Genomic DNA, 14,931 nt, shown 5'->3' with positions numbered 1-14,931 from the left:
TTGGGCACTGATTATGCCCTGTGCCCAGAGGCAAGAAGGGCCAACCAGTCTCAGTGGGAGGGTGATGGGCAGACCATCCAGGTGGACGGAAGGGCTGGGGCCTTCAGGGTCACAGTTGTGTTGGGAGAACCTCCCCAGGAGAGGCTGGTGCTGAGGGGGACAAAGATGCTGAAGAAAACCAGTCTTCTGGAGATGAGGGTGGGGTGGGGGGTGGGGGGTGGAGAAGAGGCACCATGTGACCCTTTCACCTCTACCCCCCAGACTCCTCCCATCCTTGGTCTTTGGGAACTACACCCTGTGGTCTCTCAGGCTCCATTCCTGCCTGGACTCTGGGTTTCCCTCCCTGGGTCTCTTCCCTAACACACCCCGAGCACACTCCCCTCTCTGTCCCCTTACATTCACTCATCTTGGGGATTCTCTTTCTTTGCAATCAGGAGGAGAGAAAATGCTGACAAAGTCGGACTCCCGTTGCCATGACAACCACAGCCCTAATTATTGTGTGCAGCCTGGTTCCGGGCTCTGGGAAGGGGGTTGGGAGAGAGACGAGGGTGGTGGGGTAGTGAGGTTGGATCCAACAGCCACCTGCCCCCCCCCCCAGGTCCTGCTCCCCTTCTCTGCCTGTGCTGGCCTCCAGAAGCCCCCATGCCTCATCTCATCTCCCCCATGCCCAGACACCCCTTGCTCTAGCCCTGCACCCCCAGGTCCAGTGTCCAGTCTCCCTTGCTTCCTAGAAATAAAAGGCATAACATGTGCCATCTCACTGACCCCAGGGAGCTGTGGGGGCTGCTGTGGGGGCTGCTGCAGGGCAGGCGCTGGCCAGGCTGTGTCTTTGCACAGTGGGGCAAGGGAGGCCCCTCGATCACCTAGACAGCAATGGGAGAACTGGGGCATGGACCAAGGTGTATGTCTCAGGCCAGGACCCATCTTCTGTGTAGTCCCACACCCCAAGAGGTGGCTTTGGGGTCTCCTGACCCACCCCCGAACCATTTCCTCCCCCACCCCTCCTCTCGCCCACAGAACACAGATGACCTCTTGGTGGCCTCTGCTGAGTGTCCGAGTGATGATGAGGACCTGGAGGAATGTGAGCCCAGTACTGGTGAGTGCCTTTCCCCCCTCCCCTGCCCCGGGCCCGGTGACGCTGGTGGGAGGGGGGGCGACCATCCCTGCCACTTGGCCCAAGCCCAAGGGGCCTGCTGCCAGGCCTTAATTTTCCCTGATAGCTTCCTCTGTCTTCCTGCAATTCCCCTCCAGGTCCCTCAAACTGTCCCTCTGGCAAGGCAGTTTCTGGCCTGTAGGTGCCCCTCTGAGGTAGTGAGATCCTTAGCTGGGGATCCTGGGGTTGAGGGCCAAGGAATCCTGGAAGGAAAGAGGGAAACTTTTCCCTAGAAAGAGGAGTAACTGCAGCTTCCATAAGTCTTCATGGGGTGTGGGGTGGGGATGGGGGGTAGGTGGGAGAATGCAGGCCTAGGAACTACAAATCCCAATGGCTCTTGGTCCAAAACTACAACTCCCATCAGTCCCTGAGGCCTGATTTTTCCCTGGATATCTCCTGGATCCAGAACCCTCCTTACTCCCTGTCTCAGGGAGGCAGCCAGACAGACACTCTGCTATGGCTGCCAGGCCAAGCTGGGGTGGTTATACCACACGGCAGCTCTTTGCCAGGCAGTCTGCAGTGAAGAGGTGCCCTGAGCCAGACCTGTCCCTTGGTGAGATTGGGACCTGAGGTCTGGTCTAGATTTCTAGGGGAGCAGCTGCTATAGCAGGAGAGCAGGGCTGGGAGGGAAGGCTTCCTGGGGTTGGCATTCCAGGCCTCTGCTGGATCCTCGCAGCTGGAGAGAACGGTGTGGCCCCAGAGAGAGATCAGATTGGTAAAGGAAGGGTGGGCCTTGAGTGCCAACTGAGAAGTGTGGGGTATGGAGTGGCACAGTGGGTGCAAGGGCTGCTTACCTGAGCAGGTTGAAGGTGGCCAAGAGGAGCCGGGGGAAGGGAAGGCCTGAAGAGCTGAGGTCCTTGTGCTTACAGCTGGCAGCAGGAATGGAGGAAGGAATAAATGTGGCCAGATTTCCCAGCAAGGAATCATGGGACTTGGTGGTGGCCTGTATGAGCCTGTGGGAGTCTCATCCCTGGCTTGGGTTTCCAGAGACTTCTCCCAGTTACTTTGCAATGGTGGCACCTGGGCTGTTGCTACTGGAAGGCTGGAGGTTAGGGCAGATGTCTGCAGGGCTGGGGGAGGTGAGGTGGGCTGTGTGACTGGGGCATATCTTGTGAATCTGGCCTGGGGAAGCAGGGGCGTCTGCCAGTCCCAAAGGAGATGCTCAAGCTGAGGATAGGCTGCAACTGTGGAAGGAGTTTGGGGAGAGCAAGAAAAACCCTGGAGCCTTGGGGCAGGGGCTCCAGTTTCAGAGACCAGGGGCAGAGGCAGTTCTGGGGCAGGGGCACCCTGACACCATAGGCCAGAGCTGAAGAGGGTTGTTTGGTGGTCCTGGGCCCCGAGGCACTTGGAGGAGCTGCAGGCTGTTGGGTTGGAAAGGCCTCCTCATCCATAGCCAAGAGCTGGTGCTTTCTGGAACAGACGCCCTCCACAGTGGGGAGGCCCCTCTGCTGGGGGGCCATCTGGCTCCATCTCACTAGGCGATCTCAGCTCAGGGATGCGCCTGCACTCTCTGCCATTGCTCTGGGAGGTTCTGGGCATCTGGCAGCTTCAGTATGGCACTTCCCCTCGACCCTGCTTTACCCCTCTAACTAGTCAATACTGGGGTTTCCTGGAAGTGGAGGCAGTGTTTCTAACCCAGGCCTGCCAAAAGTGGCTGTGACCAACGGCCCCATGAGGGCCCTGGGATAGGACTCTGGGGACAAAGGGCTGGCAGGTCATGAGAGAAGGGCACTTGTCCCCCTCACATGTGTTTACACACATGTGCTCACTCTGAGAAGAGGCTGTGGGGTGAGAGGAGGGGTCTGCTCTCCCCAGGCCCCATGGAGAAGAGTGTTGGGCCAGGATTGGTGTGTAGGGACATGCAGCACATCCCGGACTGTACCAGGGCCACATGCTATTCCACCAAGGTCCTAGCATCCCAGCCCCAACCTGGAGTCTTATCAGGGGCCTGGCTGTGGCACCGAGTGTGTACACCTACTGGCCAAGCTCCCCTAGGCTGTGTGGGAACAAGGGAGTGAGGAGGATCTGAAGTCTGTGGGTCAGCTGCCCTCCCCCAATCAAAGGGCCAAACCTATGGGGGGAGGATGGAGGGTGGAGGAGGAATAGAAGCTGGGGGAATAGGGAGAGGCTGCAGCCCGGCACCCAGCTTTAAAAATAAGGACAGAGTGCATGCTCAAGCCTCCAGAGGAAACCTTGCAAAGCCCCCGGGTCTCCCCAAGGTGACACACATCTGATTTCCATATTTGCGCCATTCTGAAATGCTTTAAATTGGATTTTTATCCTGGTGGGAGGCCAGGCAAAGACCAAGATGACTCCAGAGCCCCTCAGGCTGATTTAGACCATGCTACCCCCCTACCTAGAGGGAAAGGGGACTCCAACCAGGGGCCCTCTCATGCCCCTGATGCAGGGAGGCTTTTTCCTCTGGTAGAGGGCCAGGCCTCCTTGCGCTCCAAGGTCAGTGTTAGAGGTGAAGGCAGCCTGGCTGGAGACAGTGGCTACCCAGGGGCTGACTCCAGGGCATTTGCATCCCTCCCACCTGCCAGATCGTTCTCCCTGGGTCCCGATGTCAAGCCTGGGATCATCCCTACTCACTTCGACCCTTTCTCTTGACTTGGGCACCTTCACAGATCCCAAGCCCCCCTCTTTCTCCTCCTCGCAGCTTGGTGAAATCATCATCCAACATGGTTATTTCACCTGAGGTTGGAAATCCAGTCAAAGAAGGGTATTGTTTGATAGACACAGTGTTTAAATTCTTTTGAGTGGGAATGCCTTGAGTCGGGGCGTGCTCTGCATAGTGGGTAATGTCTCACGGTCTTACCCAGCCTGACCCACACATTATGTTATGGGCCTGGCCCCTGCAGGGATGGAGTCTGCACCCCTTGAGGCACATAGGAAGTGCACACACACACTCAGATCCACGGAGGCATACATTTATATGCAAGCACACATGTCTGACCAGAGGCACACACACATATATCCATGCACATACATTAATGGATCTCCCAGCAAGCTCACACATGCCCACTTGCTTGCGGGTGCCTACCTGTTTGGACACACAGGGTTTTACCCTTACATATGCTTGTCACACAAGGTGTCTTCAGCCTACTGAGGCACGCTCACACACACTTACACTTATACCTATTGAGGCACAGACCAATGTTTAGGATCACAAGCACATGCTCAGAGGCACCCACATATTTCAGACAATCATCATGCGCATCTATGTACAGCGTGAGCTTGTCCACACAAGTCTTCTGACTCCCAGGGTTCCACGTTCACAGTCGGCTCACAGAAGCACATACATGTGTACAGATCCACCTGCATAACACAAGTGCTCTGACCGTCCTCCATGTGTGCTCAGACTTGCAGATGCTCACAGATGTTTCAAAAGGACCATGTACACATGTTCAGAACAGGCATGTACTAGGCATAGGCACACATATATACGCATTTGCGTGGGTTCAGAGAAGCACATGTCTGTGCTGGGGCTCCTAGAAGTGCATGTGGCACAGCTCTAGCCAACTATACACTCATGTTCAGACCTGTGGTATCCTGCCAATAAGTTCACTTGCACCAGGATGTACAAACGGCTCCTCAAAGGGATATCCTTGTGGACCAGCAAGTGTGCCCATTCCAGAGGCATGCCTGTGTGCACACCAAAGGCACCCATGTGCTGAGATCCACAGGGTACATGTGCACACATTCTGAGGTGGGCCGTGTGGACCTGGACCCAAGGGGCCATGCACATTCACACATTGGTATAGATCCACACTGGCACCCCTCTCATTGCCCTATGATGGGGGGCCCTTGGAGGCCCACCTTAGCCCAGACCCACAGATGCTCATTCTTACATTCATACTTATGTGTTCAGAGACACACACATGCTCAGACACACATATACACACACATATACACACTCAGATTCACACACATGATTGGAGTCATACGCATGCTCACACCTCTCAAGTCATACAGACTCATACTGAGTCCTACAGTGACTACACGCGCACACACACAAACACACACTTATGTCTACACTGGCCCACCTGGGCCCTCACAGGTACTGATGCACTTACTCATGTGCTCAGATGTCCACATGAGCTGCACATGAGAGGGCTCACATTCTCAGCCAGCCCCTCGGGCCATACAGACATGTTCAGACCCAGTAAACCGTCTGCCTCCCTGTGAGCACACACAGCTATTCAGACCCACAAGTGTACACACATGTGTACTCAGATTCACGTACTCCCACATGTGTTCAGACCCACAGAAGCAGCTCATGCACTCACCCCATATGTGTGCACCCCTTGTGAGGCTTTGCCCCCATGCACACATACACGAGCCCCTTAGAAGCATTCATAGGCTTAAGTCCACAGACTCACAGACACACTTGCTCAGACATAGCTTTTAGCTCAATCACAGAGGCACAAATGTTCGCATTTTGCAGCATTTCTTAAGGTAACACTAAGTGCTATGATAGATAACCTCCACACCACCTGCAGTTTAATACAAAGAAATGTATCTGTCTTTCATGTAAAGTTACAAACCAGTGTTCTTGTTTGGTGGGCAGCTCCTCTGCAGGTGCTAATCCAGGGCCTTGTCCACTACCATCTTGAAGCTGACCCATCCTCACCAGGTGATATCCCCAGTTGTGGTGGAAGTTGACCAACAGGCGAAGTCATGAAGGGGTAGGCTCTGTGGGCCAGGCCCGTGAGGGAGACGCACACTGCTTCTGCTGCCTCTGCCCACTGCTATCTGGAGCTCCCCTTCCAGGACGGCGGGGATGGGTGGCCTTGCTGTGTCCTCAGGAGGAAGAAGAAACAGATTTTTTGCCCACTGTGGCCTTTGGGTCACCAACAGTGCACTTCACTTTCCTGATACCCACAGAGCACAGCCACCCCTTCCCGAGAGAGGCATCCTGAAGCCTCACCCAGTCAGAGCAGTCATCGCAGATGTGAGGATGTCTGGCAGGTGGCTGCCCACTTGTCGGGTCCAGACTGGCTCCCAAGGACCCATATGTGGTCTGGATCCCCATGAACTAAGAGGATAATTGATCTTACTGTTCACACAGCTCAGCACACACTCTGAATCCAATGGGGGGCCAGAGGCAGCCACCACAGTAAAAACTCTAATTCAAAAAAGGGAAAGATGGAAGGAGACACACAGAGGCCTCTAGTTCTAAGCATTGAGGAAATTCAGTCAGCATACATTATATGAGACTCCGGCCCTGCACTGAGACTTCACCTCTGCAGTGGTCGAAGTTTCCTCCTTAACCCTTGCCTCTACTGTCTCCAAGAAACTCCCTCTTCTTTGTTTTTGTTTTTGTTTTTTTTTTAAGATTTTATTTATTTATTCATGAGAGATACAGAGAGAGACACACACAGAGAGAGAGAGAGAGGCAGAGACACAGGCAGAGGGAGAAGCAGGCTCCATGCAGGGAGCCGGACGTGGGACTCGATCCCGGGTCTCCAGGAGGACACCCTGGGCTGAAGGTGGTGCTAAACCATTGGACCACCCAGGCTGCCCCCTCTTTGTTTGTGGCTGTGGCGCTGCCCCGTGTGAGGCTCTGCCCAGTTCTTACCCTCCATGGCCATCTCTGAAGTCACTGTTGGGAAAATGTCCTTCTTGGGGGCCCCATGGTGTTGACACTCCATTGCCTGCTCCTGCATATTTGGGGGTCCCAAAGGCTCAAGCCGTCAAACTACACCTAGCATTCTTTCCTATACATACTTGTCAAGCCCTTTATTTCCTTGTTTCTCTGATTCCTTGCCGGTCCCTTAAGTTTGCAGTGACTATTTTGAGGGCATTTGAAACAGTAGGTGGGGAGGCCACACCCCCATCTGATCTGATCTTCGAGGCAATGGCTGATCCCTCCTTACTAGGGGAAGTTTCACTGGGTCATTGTCTCTCAAAGCCTTTTGGACCTCTCTTGTGATTGACAGGCTGGAAGCAGTGGCTCCTTTGACTACTTGGCAAGCCCCACATTTCCGGGCTCTCTCTGTTCCCTTCTCTGCTTGCAAACTCACCCACTCTTGCCTAACTTTGTCTTGTAATATGTTACTGAAAGCCGGCATTGTCACCCTGACTTTCTGGCATGTTCCTTTTGTGCCTCAGCCTCAGCAGGCACATGGCCTTCCCTGTAGGTCATCACCAGCAGGGTTGGAAACAGGTAACCTGCCACTGCAATATAGTTCTTCATCTTTCCAGCTGTTTTCCTTGGATTGTTATGTGGAGGCTACCGGCTTTTGTGATGCGCATTTCTAGTGCAGTATCTGTATTAGTTAAGGTAACATTTGTTTCCGTAACAGATAACCCCCACTCTCAGTGGGCACTTCAAGGCAGGTTTCTCACTCAGGTGAAGCCCTGCCAGGGTGCTCCTGGTCAGCAGGTGGCTCTGCCCCGAGGGGTGCTTTGGGAATCCAGACTCCTACCATCTTATAGCTCCTCTACATTCAACATGTGGTTTGCAAGGTCACCGGAAGGAGGAGAAAGAGCATGGAGGATCGTACACAGGAGACTTCTGTGGGCCAGTGCCCGCAGTGCCCACTGCTCAGTCCTATGGCCACATCTAAATGCAAGGGATGCTGGGAAATGTAGTCTCAGTGCCCAGCAGAAGGAGAATGAATTTGGGGAAAGGGACATTCACAGAGGCCTACCTCATGCTCAGACCCACGGTGGCACACTCACATGTTCTCAGTGGCTTTTGGGTCACAAACAGTGTATTTCACACTGCACACCAGGCTCAGAGGCAGGTGGACACACACACAGCCAAGAAGTTCACTTGCATGCACACGTTTGTTCAGATTCCTGGACACGCACGTTCGTGTGCTCAGATTATCATGCTTTGTGCACACATACACATAGATTTGGAGATATATGCCCAGGTGCACAGAAACAGACTGAGGATGTGTTCTTCTGCGTGCACACACACACACACATGCACACACATGACACACCTCCACCTGACCTTGAATTCACCTTGATGTTTGCTGTTGCTGAGCTGGTGTTTCCAAGTGGGGTGGGGCACCTTCCTTCAGGCCACAGTACACAGTTGCACAGGTGGTTCCCTGCTGGAACAGGTGAGTAAAGGCTGAAATCTAGCCGGTGTTCTCTACTCACCAAGCCACGTGTCCTGGTCCTGGGAGCAGGGCTGCTGCGTTCCCAGGACGTAGACAGAATATCTCTTTTCTGATTGTGTACAGATACCATTTGCCAAGTCATGCACCTGAAGGGCGGTGGCCACACTGAAGGGTTGCATTTTTTCTAACCTACAGGAAATGCCCTGTAGGCTAATGACTTTCTGGTCCGCAAAGCTGAGGCAGGTACCAGGTACTGGTGGATGGGCCTCAGCCTGCTGATTGCTTAGCCTCAGACACTCCATCTCAGTTCCCGATGCTCCTTGGAGGGTGGGTACATCCTGCTTGGGTGGGAATGGGGTTCTTGGGTAGAGGTAGGGGAGTTAGGAGAGCTGGGGGAGGAGGGACTGGGAGCTGGAGTGGGGAAAGGGTGCTCAGGAAAAGCTGGTGGTCTGCTTGGCCAGAATGGAATTATCTTTAGTAAGTGGGACTGACATGCCCGGACATTCAATCTCAGAGTGGAGGTGGGTGGCATCTGTGATAAATGCACCTGTGAGTACTTTCCAAGCACTGGAGCTGCCTGAAGTGGGGGAGGGGAGGGAAGTGGCTGAGGCTCTTTATCAGACTCCCAGGGGCGCCCCATCCCAGGGCGCACCCTTGTAGAGCTGAATCTGAAGTCCTGGGCATCACTAGTCCCTCCAGTACCCGGTAGGAAAGGCAGCCCAGGGAGGCCCCGATTGGACTTTCACAGTGAGGAGTCTCTGACGGGTCCTCCTCTGCCCCAGACCCTGCTAACTCCTTACCAGGGCAAGCTTGCCTGACCCCTCTTAGACCAGTGTATGACCCCAGGATAACCCAGCAGCCGGTGTTGCATGTGACTTGGTGGCCACAGATCCCAGATCTGTGGGCTTGGGTGAATATAGGGGAAAGGAGACAGTATGTGGTCTTGGCAGCATACTATCTTGGAGAGAGCAGGAGCTGTGGGAGGCAGAGATGGAGGCTGGTGTAGAGGATGTGAGTGAGCACAGGACACCCTCAGGAGATGCTGTCAAAGCTGTGGACAGAGAAGGGCCCAGGGCAAGCTCCCAGAGAAGCAGAGGATGCAGGGACGGGACTAAGACCCAGATATAGAGGCCAGGACACAGCTGGAGTTCAAGGGCAGGGATGAGTCAATGTGACCAGGCTTGGCAGGGCTCTGAAGCCTAGGAGAGACTGCATGTGGGAACTTGGTGGGAGGGGGGGGTGCTGTGTGCCCCAAAGACCTAAAGAACCAGGAATTGGGAGGCAGATGGTTATGGAAGGCTCAGGCTGGGCAGGATTTGTCTGTGGCTTAAGGCCTATAGCCCCCCCAACCCTTCCTAGTCTATCTGGGGGTGACAAAGAGTAGAGAGACAGAGTCTGTGCCCTGGTTGGCCTGATCAGCCCCTCTAGGGCATGACATGTCCCAAGCAAGGGACTCTTCCCTGGGCCCTAGCTTTGAGCAGCTAGCTGAGGGCCACAAGCCTGCCTAGGACAGCCTGATCCTGAAGCTTCCAGGAGCAACTGGTGGCCTCATGTAAGAGCTAAGGTAGAGATGACTGTGGGTGAGAGCTGGGTGCATGGAGCAGGGCTCCCATCAGGCTGAACTCAGCAGTGCCTGCTGCCTGTGGTCCAGGAGAGGAAGGGCATTCAGAGCCCAGCTGCTCTTGCTCATGAGAGGGGCTCCCACCCCACCCCACCCCCAGATACTTGGCTCAGAGGAAATGCTTGATGAGTATTCTTCTCCTTCCATTGGTCAGAATACAATGAGCCCCTCCTCTGTGCCAGGCCCAGGGCTGGGTGCTAGGGAGACAGGCAGATGGGCCTCAAGGCTTCCCTGGCAGTAAGCCCAAACCAGAAGCCTTCCTGGAAGAGGAGATTATTTGGCTGGACTTGAAGGATGAGTGAGATATGGGCAGGGGCAAGGTGTTCTGAACAGAAACCAAAGGTCGGAAAGAGGGCAGGTGGTATGAACCAGCAGGGAGGGGACCGCTACCATGATTGGACATAGTCTGTCAGTCTCCCCCCAAGAGCTGAGAGCTGAGTGTGCCCCTTGCCCAGGGACCAGGGTGCTGGGCCATCCATGCTGGGTCCAGGGCTCAGGAGGGGATGAGGGGATAAATAATTCATCCTAAGGCTGCAGGGCTGTGGAAGCCAGGCTGTGGCCTCACCCTGGGCCTGGAGCCCAACACCCTAATTTTATAGATGAGGAAATGGAGGTCCAGACAGTGAGAGAAGCTTGTCCACAGTCATAGAGGAAATAATGACAACAGGTCTGTGGCCTCCCAGGTTCACAAGCTAAGACTCAAGCAGATGACTGCAGGCATGGGGAGGATGCACCATGCCTTTCCAGGCTCTTTGTGAGACTTGGCTCTCCCTTGGCCTCTGAGGACCACAGCAAGGACTGGATAGTCCATTCATTCACCTTCCCTGACACACCTAGTGACCTTGGGAAGTCCTGCCCACCCCAGGCCTTGACATCCTCTTCCATTAAAGGCCAATGTTGGATGGTCCCAGCTCCACAGAACATGCTTGTCTGCTTTTGGTTCAGTTTCTCAGTGTGGCCAGGTGCCCCGGGGCTTCACAATCAGGGGTGCAGGTGAGCCCTGGGAGATTGGAGCATGGTGGGAGGAGCAGCCCGAGGAGCTCGGCAAGGCTACAAGTTCAATGGCAAGATTTTGGCTGTGGCTGGCCAATGTGGCCAAGGACAGCTCTTCCAGATTGCTGGGGCTTGGGATCCAAAGAGCAGAGTGTTTAAATAGCAAGCATGGAGACTGGAGGGCTCAGGGTGCAGGGAGCAGAAGAGCTGCAAAGATGTGGCAGCGGCACACGGCTGGCTTGGCTGCAGCGAGGCAGGCAAGACCTGGTAGCGCAGCCCAGGGACGTTTCCATCCCTGGGAGGGGGTAAGGGATTGTGGAGTCTTGAAAATCACACCCTACAGAAACCAGGGAGAAGCACTCAGATGGGGGCAGGGCTTGGGTAGAGGGAGAGCCAGAGAAGAAATTTCCAGCTCCAACCAGACCCAGAGGTGCCCCTCTAAGAAGACGAAGCCCTAGAGCCAGACTCCAGCTAGCCTACCCCACACCAGTGGGCTTACCATATTTGGAGAAGGGGCAGTGGATTGATGGGAATTGTAGTTGTTGACCCAGGGCCTCATGGGAATTGTAGTCCACACCCCTTCGAGGGCTAATGGGAGTTGTAGTTCTCACCCTTAGGGGCTGATGGGAATTGCAGTTTATGCCAAGGGTCCCTCAGTTATCAGACCTAGGGAGAGAGGAGTCCTAATCACCCCCACCTCCCGCCCCCCAAAACCTTCCCCACTAGTTCCCCTCCCCCTCCCCTGGGCCCTGTATTAGCAAGTGCTTCCTTCCCAGATGGCTGTGTATGTATTTTCTTTTCTTTTTTTGCTTTCTTCTTCTTTCCGTTGTTTTATTATTGTTTTAACAATAATAAGAGGGCCAGAGGCAGTCAAGCCCTGGTCAGGTCCTGGTGGCCCATGGGGGTTCTGGGGAGGGGGAGGGGGGAAAGCCAGTGGGGGTCAGAGGTGGAGGGTGAAGAAAGAGAAAGCTGAAAGGGAATTAGAGTTAGCTCAGGACTCAGGCATTCCTGTCCACTTCCCTCCCTCACTCCCACCCCCTCCCCACTTCCCCACCTCCCTGCCTCTACATGGCTTCTCACCACCTTGCCCAAAATCCAATGGGACAGGACCCTTCTCCAATGTGTGTTTCCTCCTTGCCCACTCTTCCTCATGGACCTTGTCACCTCCCACCTTCAATTTCTTGTCTTCCCATGGCCAGCCTGCAATAAACCTTCAAAGCTCCTTCCCATGATCATCCCCTCAACTCTTCTCACCCATGTAGAAATTCCTACCTAGCCACCAGTCATGTACCTCTTCTCCCCACCCTCCTTCCCACTGCTCCCCACCCCCAATGCACGCTGACACCAAGTGGTGGTATGAATTTCTCCATGCCAGCCTGCACTGTACAGATTTTAGCTTTGTGTTTAATGAGGGGGAAGAGGGCACAAGTGAGGGAGGAGAGAGAGTATTCAGGAGGAAGCAAGATGTCCAGGGAGAGAAAAGTGAGGGAGGGAGATACCAAACAGATAGACAGAAAACGTTGTACGGAAAAGTTGTTTTTTCTTATTTTTTCCGGGAGAACCCGCTTACACAGCTCTGTTTGTAATTTTTTTCTTCATGCTAAAATCACACGGCCTATTTGTTGATGTAAGTTGCCTGAATTCCGTGGTATGCTATCTTCTTTTTTAAAAAAAAAAAAAAAACAAAAGCAAAAAAAGAGAAAAATCTAGAAAAAAAAAAAAAAAACCCTAAAAGATACTGTTGTTAGGTTTGTTTAAATGCTGCTCTTGTATCTGTTTTTAAACCTTAAACCAGTAGAGTTTTTTTTTTTTTTCCATTTCTTTTCGATTTCCTTTCCTTTCTGTTCCTTTTGGTTTCTTAAGACAAACAAAAGACCAAAACCCAGTGAGCCACAGAGCCCGTGCGTGGGGTGCCCAGGGCATCTGAGCCGCTGCCCGCTTAAAGCGCAGTGCTCCGGCAGGCTGGCGGGCGGGCCCGGCCCGCTCTAGTCTCCGCCAAAGCCAATTGGAACCGATTTGGGTGTGTGAGGCTGTTGTTTCTCTCTCTGTGCCCGCCGCCTGCGCCCTGGGCCCTCGCTGACACCCTCTCTTCTCTCTTCTCTCTCTTGTTCTAGGAGGAGAGTTAATATTGCCCATTATCACGGAGGACTCCTTAGACCCCCCTCCCGTGGCCACCCGCTCCCCCTTCGTGCCCCCACCCCCCACCTTCTACCCCTTCCTCACGGGCGTGGGCGCCACCCAAGACACCTTGCCCCCGCCCGCGGCGCGCCGCCCGCCCGCCGGGGGCCCGTGCCAGGCCGAGCAGGACGACAGCGACTGCGAGGAGCCCATCGAGGCCTCGGGCTTCGCGTCCGGGGAGGTCTTTGACTCCAGCCTGCCCCCCACGGACGACGAGGACTTTTACACCACCTTCCCCCTGGTCACGGACCGCACCACCCTCCTCTCACCTCGCAAACCCGCTCCCCGGCCCAACCTCAGGACAGATGGGGCCACGGGCGCCCCCGGGGTGCTGCTGGCCCCCTCCGCCCCGGCCCCCAACCTGCCTGCGGGCAAAATGAACCACCGAGACCCGCTGCAGCCCCTGCTGGAGAACCCCCCCCTGGGGCCCGGGGCCCCCACGTCCTTTGAGCCGCGGAGGCCCCCGCCCCTGCGCCCCGGCGTGACCTCCGCCCCCGGCTTCCCCCGTCTGCCCACAGCTAACCCCACGGGGCCTGGGGAGCGGGGCCCGCCGGGCGCGGTGGAGGTGATCCGGGAGTCCAGCAGCACCACGGGCATGGTGGTGGGCATCGTGGCGGCCGCGGCGCTCTGCATCCTCATCCTTCTCTACGCCATGTACAAGTACCGCAACCGCGACGAGGGCTCCTACCAGGTGGACCAGAGCCGGAACTACATCAGTAACTCGGCCCAGAGCAATGGGGCGGTGGTGAAGGAGAAGGCCCCGGCCGCCCCCAAGACGCCCAGCAAGGCCAAGAAGAACAAAGACAAGGAGTACTACGTCTGAGCCCCGAGCCCCGGCACCGCGCCCCACTGCCAGCTGCCCCTCTCCGGGGACAGGGGCGCCCCGGGAGGACGGTGCGCCCTCTCCCTGCCGGCGCTCTGGGGACCCACTCCCTGGCTGCCTCAGACTTCTCTCACGAAGAGGAAACGCAAAAAACAAAACAAACAAAAAAAAAAACAAAAAACAAAAACCCGAAAAAAAAAAAAAAGAGAGAGAGAAAGAACGAAGGAAAAGAAGAAAGAAAGAAAAAAAGAAAAGAAAAGAAAGAGAGGGAAAAAAAAATTAGGAAAGGAAACCCCGTGCTCTTCCCCTTCCTCCTGCCGCCCGGGGCGCGCGTGGGCGTCCGTGCGTCCGGGGGCCTGTCTGTCCCTCAGCCCTACGCCCGCCCCGGGCAGGGCACGTGCTCACAGCCCTGGGTTGATTTATTTTTTTAAGGTGTGTGTGTGGGGGGGTAGTTTTATTTTGGTGGGGTTGGGCGGAAAGGAAGGCTGGGGGTTTTGTAAAGTGTCCACTCCTCATCCCGTTGGTTTTCTCCACTTTTCCTCCCTGCCTCTGGCCCTCCTGCCTTCCTTCTCTTCCCAGCCCTCCGGCCCCCATCCCAGGCTTGCTGCGTCTCTCTGTCCCCACCCTCTCCACTTCTTTTGTGTGTGTCTGGTTTCTCCCTTTCCTAACTTTGGGTTTCCAGAGTCGGTGGGAGAAGGGCGGGTGGGTGGGCCCAGCGGCCCAGCGAAGGGGGGTGGGGAGCAGGGGCGGGGCAGTGGGGTGGCCCCCTCTGAACGCCCCGACTCTCCCATCTAGGAGGAGGTGCTGGCCTGGTGCCGCCCAGGGAAGGGGCTCCTGCCGGGGAAGGCCTGTTCTGTTGTGTGCCGCCGGGCAACGTGCATTGATGGGGGCGCTGCTGGAGGAGCAGGGGTGGGGGGCGGGTGGGAGGGGAAAGGCAAATGCAGATATATATTAAAGACAAATTATCTAGATACCGCGAGCAGCAGCCTGTGGCACCCGTTGGGCGCGGGCACCGGGGAAGAGAGAGCCGGGCTTTGCCCACTGACTGCTGGGGTCACTTCTCTGCCCACAGGCTCCCTGCTCC

At 55.5% G+C, this 14,931-nt stretch overlaps 1 protein-coding gene and 1 long non-coding RNA gene across 33 annotated transcripts in view; one reads left to right on the top strand and one right to left on the bottom strand.

The window, feature by feature from the left end:
* The window catches only part of NRXN2 (neurexin 2), a 97,396-nt gene extending 82,691 nt beyond the window's left edge, over nucleotides 1-14,705 (top strand). For 20 of the 32 annotated variants that reach the window (XM_077862256.1, XM_077862246.1, XM_077862245.1 and 17 more), the window contains 2 exons: nucleotides 1,018-1,096; nucleotides 12,961-14,705. In XM_077862256.1, coding sequence (XP_077718382.1) covers nucleotides 1,018-1,096; nucleotides 12,961-13,847 — 966 coding nt within the window. In that variant the 3' untranslated portion in view covers nucleotides 13,848-14,705. The remainder of the gene's footprint in view (nucleotides 1-1,017; nucleotides 1,097-12,960) is intronic. The other 12 variants (XM_077862272.1, XM_077862270.1, XM_077862262.1 and 9 more) reach the window with 1 other exon arrangement.
* On the bottom strand, nucleotides 5,544-8,348 carry LOC144292248 (uncharacterized). The gene is made up of 2 exons (XR_013359694.1): nucleotides 8,132-8,348; nucleotides 5,544-5,956 (listed from the first exon to the last, which is right to left on the bottom strand). It is a non-coding gene; the product is annotated as an uncharacterized LOC144292248 (long non-coding RNA).
* Nucleotides 14,706-14,931: the final 226 nt, after the last annotated feature.

This window comes from Canis aureus, chromosome 21 (genome assembly GCF_053574225.1).
Source record: "Canis aureus isolate CA01 chromosome 21, VMU_Caureus_v.1.0, whole genome shotgun sequence".
NCBI classification, from domain to species: domain Eukaryota; kingdom Metazoa; phylum Chordata; class Mammalia; order Carnivora; family Canidae; genus Canis; species Canis aureus.
This window is presented reverse-complemented; position numbering and strand designations above follow the sequence as displayed.